Genomic DNA, 7,229 nt, shown 5'->3' with positions numbered 1-7,229 from the left:
TGCATATTGTATCTTAAAAAAATTAAAAGATACAAATATATGGATAATCAAGATTATAAAAAAATGAAAAACATATATTTGTCTGCTAAAAGAAAAGTTATTATAGATATATCTTATCCATGAACTAAACTTAAAAAAACCATATTATTTTAAAATTAAAATATTGTAAATATATATTAAAATCAGAAGACCATACATACATATTTATACATAAAAGTAAAATCATATTAACAGAATCTTGTTACCATAAAAAAGCTTAATACATTATAAGTAAACATTTTTTTCCTCTGAATAAAATAACGTTGAATTTATCGAAACACTAAAAATGATATAACTAATCCAATATAAATAAATGATGATAAATCTGCTTGAAAAATAATTAAAGATATAAACGAGTATAAAATCAAAAGATAACTTCGTCATTATCTTATGGATACGAACTTATATTTTATCTTTATTTTATATAGATCAGTTACATATTTTATTTATATTTTTTAGGATTTTTTTAGTTATCTTAAATCTACGTAAAAATAACTTTAGTTATTTTATAGATTTTTGTTTCCAATATAATATATAAGTAATGACACTAATTTTATTTCAATTTTATAAGATAAATCTAAGTAATGATACCCATATCAAATATATGGAAAATGTTATCTTAACAACGGAATTTTGACAACAATCTAACAACGCCAGGTGTTGCCTTCCTATTGGCTGACTAAAGTGAAAGAAAATGAGGAAGAGGGTATAAGGCAGAGGGGTATTTTTGGAAGAAGATTTGTAAATTTTGAGAAATGCGTTTGGCGGTTTAATTTTGACATAACGTTCGCACCATTCCTTCTTCTCCTCTCTCCTCCATCTTAAACTTTCGTTCTCGTCTGTGTCTCTGTCCTCGCTCTCTCCTCCATCTTAAAAGTTCGTTGTTTTGTGTGTCTCCGTACTCGGCTCCGTCCTCCAGCTTGACCCTTTCTTATTCTCTCGCTTTGTGGTTGGAAGGCGGGTGCAGTTTTGTGTGTGGTTACTGCTGTGTGTGGTTACTTTTGTGTGCAGGCCGTGGACCATTGTCGTTACTGTGGTAAGTTAAATTGGCCAAGCCCTGACATTCTGTTTTACATATCATTTTTGCTGTTTCATTAACCTTAATGATATAACGAGTGTGGATTGTTATTTTGTTAGGGCAGTTTCAATGGAAGGGAAAAATCGAAGTGTAAGAAAAATTATAATTAATTTATTATAGATGATTTATTATCGTATGAATTGTAGTTTTTAATCAAGTTATAATCATTTTTTTTGTAGTGACGACTTCTTATCTCGATGGACTCATCGATCATTATTGAAATGAATCGTTTACTACAAAAGTGTCATGTGGAGCGCATTAGGATGACTCCATTTATGTGGTGTTTAAATATTAATAACCCTGTGGAGGTGAATTTGAAATTACTGAAGGTTATGGTTTGTAGGTGGGCCGGGCATGATAATAGTTTTAGAGTGAGTCAACAATTGGTGCCCTTTTCAGTTATTGATGTGTTAATGAGCCTAGGTTTAGAAAGAGGTGGTTTAGAGATTCCGTTTGATGAAGTAGTTGTTGGAATGGTTGGTGAAATGTTCAAATCAAAAAGTATCAGTTTGAAGGATTTGACGGACATGTTTAATGTAATTGTGCATGATAATGACATTGATGTTGATGTAGTATGTAGGTTATATATATTAGTTTGTTTGGTTGTTTTTTATTTTCCTAGGAAATCAAGGCGTGTTTGTAACATGCCTTTTGCAGTGTTAGATGACTTAGACAGTTTGTGTTTATACGATTGGTGCACCGGTGTACATAATCATATTGTACAGAATTTAAATAAATGTAAGAAGAAAATTATGACAGGAGATATCGCGCAGTCACTCACTCTTAGTGGCAATGTGGCAGTGTTGCAGGTAACATGATTTATAGTTGATTATTTTGATGTAGTGAAGAACATTGTCAATTAGGTTTGATGAAATAATATTATGATATTGTAGGCTTGGGCGGTTGAAAGACTTTCTTTGCATGGTCATGCTTCACACAGGTTTTTCCCGCGCATAATGCGATGGTTCCCATATAAAGCAATTAAGACCGGAGATGTAAGTGCTTTGACTTTTGTGATTATTTATGTAAAAATTGATTGTCTTATTTGTGAAAATATGTTGTGTGATAATGGTGCAGTTAAATCTGGAGTGGTATGTAAGTAAGGAGGATCGTCATCGGCCGGAAATCCGTGCAGCTTTCCACATGGATGAGGGAGGGATGAGTGAAGGATCCAGCGCTGAAGGATCCAAGGTTGAGGAAGATGATGACGAAAGCTCTGATGATGGCACATGGGAAGTAGGTGTCGAGGAGAGATTGAGGAAAAACAATGAAGAACTCAGAGCATTGAATGCCAAGATTGGAGTTCTTACTAGGGAGTTAATTGAGATTTGTGAAACTCCAATCTTTACCGAAAAAGATGCATGTGGTAGTGATGAAGAAGTTGGTGGCGGAGTTGATGAAGCACCTGAAGTTGGGGGTGACCAAGAGCCTGAAGTTGGTGGTGATGGTAATGCAGTTGATGACCCTCTAGGTGCAGATACGGAAGCAAGAGGGGAGGATAAAACCTCATATGAAGATGAGATAGTTTCAAGAAGTGATGAAAAAAATTTTTGTATTGAAATCGACGATGATGGTGATGAAGTCCAACCTGAGGTCATCCCGTTGGTTATCCCCCCATTGCGCAGTTTTGCTGGGGATCCAAGGACCACTGTTGATGTAGACCAATTGTATAGAGCAGTAGGCGGCAGAGAGATCACTATATACAGGTATTTGGTGTGAACTGTAGCTGTGGTTGGCCAATCTGTTTTCAATGTGATTGACTAATATTTATATGTTTAGGGTTGTAAGCGAGATAATTGGGCAAACCTTGAGCACGACTTCATTTTACACTTTGGCCCCGATGAAATACGTTGATAACATGGTTAGTATTCTTACATTTCTTTGTGTTTGATGTTGTAGTTTATGTTAGTAAAGTGGAATTTTTTTATTGTGTAGGTGGTGTTATTTGTTTGTACCATGTTTATGTACTTTGAGAAAAGGTTGTGCGGTGTTGTTAAGAGGATTCATTTTAGTCCATTATACTCGGTAAATAAAATTTGATATTGTATTTTTGATGAAGATGAATAAAGTTTTTTTGATTGATGATTTTGAAATTGTCCACAGCACCATATTCTTACAGATTATAGGAAACGTCCCCAAAATCGTCATGTATTCACGGTTCATAACTATAACAGTTATCTGCGTTGCGATCATTTTGGACTTGGAGACTTTGGCACAACTAACTTTGTGAGTAACCTTTAATGTGCAATATTTATGTAGTTTTGGGTCGGAAATGTGTTATTGATATTTTTTTGACTGTTTGTAGTTGTTTATGCCATTTTGTCCACGATGATCACTGGTGGTGTTATTCAGTGAAATTGAGTTCATTAGAGATATTTGTGATTGACTCATTGGGTAAGGGGATCAGAGACCGGAAAAGGATAGACACAGCTGTTGTAAGATTCTACAGTTTTCATTGTTGATGACCCTGTGATTGTTAGATTACACTGTATTGTTGAAGCTTTTTTTGTAATTGTTTACTTCTAGGCTGAAAATATGGCACGATTTTTTTTCCTGTTGATGAATAGACCGGAAGGTAGTATTGCTCCTTTGACTGTTAAACAAGCAAATATCTCATCCCAACCAAACCTATAAGTTTTTTGAATTGTACTGCTGTATTATATTGTGTTGTGTTCAATAAATGTTGATCATTAATTTAATGTGGTGGCTATATTATTTAAGGCATGATTGTGGAGTGATAATGTTGAAAGCAATGGAAATTTGGGATGGAGATGACAAATACAACGGAAAAAGCATGCCTCAATATACAACCGTAAGTAGCAATTGTGTTTGTTAAGATTATCACATGTGTTGGTTTGTAATGGGGAAATTGTTGGTTTCAGGAGGACCTGCTTGGGATCAGAAAGAAGTATGCATGTGACTGGATCCTGGACAACGAGAACATAAGACGAATGGAAGCCCTAGAGCTATATGGCATTTTTTAGGATTGGTTACCCATGAAAAAATTTGTTCTTGTAACACAACATGTTTATATATGTACATAATGGAAGTTGATAATGTAGACAATGTTTATGTAATAAGATTATTGGTTGGAATTTGAATTCAATTGTTTTGACATTGTGTTTGTTTTAATGAATAAATGTTTTATTGAAAAAATCACGCACCTTTGTAATAAGTATTTGAATAGTAAGCGAAGGTTTAATAAGTGAAATTAAGGGTGGTTATTGCAAGGGAGTTGACGAAGTTCTGAGTTCGGGTGGTGAAAAAAGGAAATTATAACCGTTTACAGTGGGTTAGTAAAGAGTTACGGGACAATACTGTGTGTTTTGTACACAAAAGACGATGCTGTAATCGTTTACACCCCCTTGTAAACGATTACGCGAGAGAAAATCCTGTTTTGTACAGAAAGTTGAACTGAGGTAGTCAGTCAGGATAACGTGGGTGACCAGTGACAAAAGCAGTATTTTTCAGTGACATCTGCACATGTGTCTGTGAAGGTGGAGGTGTTTGAGTGTTGGTAGATGGTGGGGGGTGATGTTAGGTGACCCCAAGCAGTGGGGAAGAACCCATTCTGAGTGGGGAAACAAGTTGGGGAAGGGCTGAGTGATGTTGCTCAAAATACACTGCTGTAATCGTTTACACCCCCTTATAAACGATTACGCGAGAGAAAATCCATATTTGTACACAAAGTTCAACTCAGGTAGTCAGTCAGGATAACGTGGGTGACCAGTGACAAAACCAGTATTTTTGAGTGACATCTGCACATGTGTCTGTGAAGGTGGAGGTGTATGAGTGTTGGTAGATGGTGGGGGGTGATGTTAGGTGACCCCAAGCAGTGGGGAAGAACCCATTCTGAGTGGGGGGAGCAATATGTGGAAGGGCTGAGTGATGCTGCTCAAAATACATTGCTGTAATCGTTTACACCCCGCGTGTAAACGATTACGCGAGAGAAAATCCATATTTGTACAGAAAGTTCAACTGAGATAGTCAGTTAGGATAACGTTGGTGACCAGTGAGCAAACCGGTATTTTTGAGTGACATCTGCACATGTGTCTGTGAAGGTGGAGGTGTTTCAATGTTGGTAGATCGTGGGGGGTCATGTTAGCTGACCCCAAGTAGTGTGGAAGAACCCAATCTGAGTGGGGGAAGCAATGTGTGCAAGGGCTGAGTGATGCTGCTCAAAATACACTGCTGTAATCGTTTACACCCCCCTTGTAAACGATTACGCGAGAGAAAATCCATATTTGTACACAAGGTTCAACTCAGGTAGTCAGTCAGGGTAACGTGGGTGACCAGTGTCAAAACCAGTATTTTTGAGTGACATCTGCATATGTGTCTGTGAAGGTGGAGGTGCATGAGTGTTGGTAGATGGTGGGGGGTGATGTTAGGTGACCCCAAGCAGTAAGGAAGAACCCATTCTAAGTGGGGGGAGCAATGTGTGCAAGGGCTGAGTGATGTTGCTCAAAATACACTACTGTAATCGTTTACACCCCGCGTGTAAACGATTACGAGAGAGAAAATCCATATTTGTACAAAAAGTTCAACTCAGGTAGTCAGTCAGGATAACGTGGGTGACCAGTGAGCAAACCAGTATTTTTGATTGACATCTGCACATGTGTCTATGAAGGTGGAGGTGTTTCAGTGTTGGTAGATGGTGGGAGGTGATGTTAGCTGACCCCAAGCAGTGTGGAAGAACCCAATCTGAGTGGGGGGAGCAACGTATGCAAAGGCTGAGTGATGTTGCTCAAAATACACTGCTGTAATCGTTTACACCCCCCTTGTAAACAATTACGCGAGAGAAAATCCATATTTGTACACAAAGTTCAACTGAGGTAGTCAGTCAGGATAACGTGGGTGACCAGTGACAAAACCAGTATTTTTGAGTGACATCTGCACATGTGTCTGTGAACGTAGAGGTGTATGAGTGTTGGTAGATGGTCGGGGTGATGTTATGTGACCCCAAGCAGTGGGGAAGAACCCATTCTGAGTAGGGGGAGCAATGTGTGCAAGGGTTGAGTGATGCTGCTCAAAATACACTGTTGTAATTGTTTACACCCCCCTTGTAAACGATTACGCGAGAGAAAATCCATATTTGTACACAAAGTTAAACTCAGGTAGTCAGTCAGGATAACATGGGTGACCAGTGACAAAACCAGTATTTTTGAGTGACATCTGCACATGTGTCTGTGAAGGTGGAGGTGTATGAGTGTTGGTAGATGGTGGGGGGTGATGTTAGGTGAACCCAAGCAGTGGGGAAGAACCCATTCTAAGTGGGGGGAGCAATGTGTGCAAGGGCTGAGTGATGCTGCTCAAAATACACTGCTGTAATCGTTTACACCCCGCGTGTAAACTGTTACGCGAGAGAAAATCCATATTTGTACAGAAAGTTCAACTGAGGTAGCCAGTCAGGATAACGTGGGTGACCAGTGAGCAAACCAGTATTTTTGAGTTACATTTGCACATGTGTGTGAAGGTGGAGGTGTTTCAGTGTTGGTAGATGGTGGGGGGTGATGTTAGCTGACCCCAAGCAGTGTGGAAGAACCCAATCTGAGTGGGGGGAGCATTGTGTGCAAGGGCTGAGTGATGCTGCTCAAAATACACTGCTGTAATCGTTTACACCCCCCTTGTAAACGATTACGCGAGAGAAAATTCATATTTGTACACAAAGTTCAACTCAGGTAGTCAGTCAGGATAACGTGGGTGACCAGTGACAAAACCAGTATTTTTGAGTGACATCTGCACATGTGTCTGTGAAGGTGGAGGTGTATGAGTGTTGGTAGATGGTGGGGGGTGATGTTAGGTGACCCCAAGCAGTGGGGAAGAACCCATTCTAAGTGGGGGGAGCAATGTGTGCAAGGGTTGAGTGATGCTGCTCAAAATACACTGCTGTAATCGTTTACACCCCGCGTGTAAACGATTACGAGAGAGAAAATCCATATTTGTACAGAAAGTTCAACTCAGGTAGTCAGTCAGGATAACGTGGGTGACCAGTGAGCAAACCAGTATTTTTGAGTGACATCTGCACATGTGTCTGTGAAGGTGGAGGTGTTTGAGTGTTGGTAGATGGTGGGGGGTGATGTTAGGTGACCCCAAGCAGTGGGGAAGAACCCAT

At 38.9% G+C, this 7,229-nt stretch overlaps 1 protein-coding gene across 1 annotated transcript; it reads left to right on the top strand.

The window, feature by feature from the left end:
* Window positions 1–2,260: 2,260 nt before the first annotated feature.
* On the top strand, window positions 2,261–2,836 carry LOC148193540 (uncharacterized). The gene has a single exon (XM_088098663.1). The coding sequence runs from the start codon at window positions 2,261–2,263 to the stop codon at window positions 2,834–2,836; it is 576 nt and encodes a 191-aa protein (XP_087954789.1).
* The last annotated feature ends 4,393 nt before the right edge of the window (window positions 2,837–7,229 follow it).

This window comes from Vigna umbellata, chromosome 9 (genome assembly GCF_029865625.1).
Source record: "Vigna umbellata cultivar VRB3 chromosome 9, Vumbellata_1.0, whole genome shotgun sequence".
Classification (NCBI taxonomy): domain Eukaryota; kingdom Viridiplantae; phylum Streptophyta; class Magnoliopsida; order Fabales; family Fabaceae; genus Vigna; species Vigna umbellata.
The sequence above is the reverse complement of the archived record's forward strand: the minus strand, read 5'-3'. Positions and strand labels throughout refer to the sequence as shown.

Coding starts and splice junctions, on each gene's coding strand:
- LOC148193540 (XM_088098663.1), top strand. CDS start 2,261: ATGGATGAGGGAGGGATGAGTGAAGGATCCAGCGCTGAAGGATCCAAG.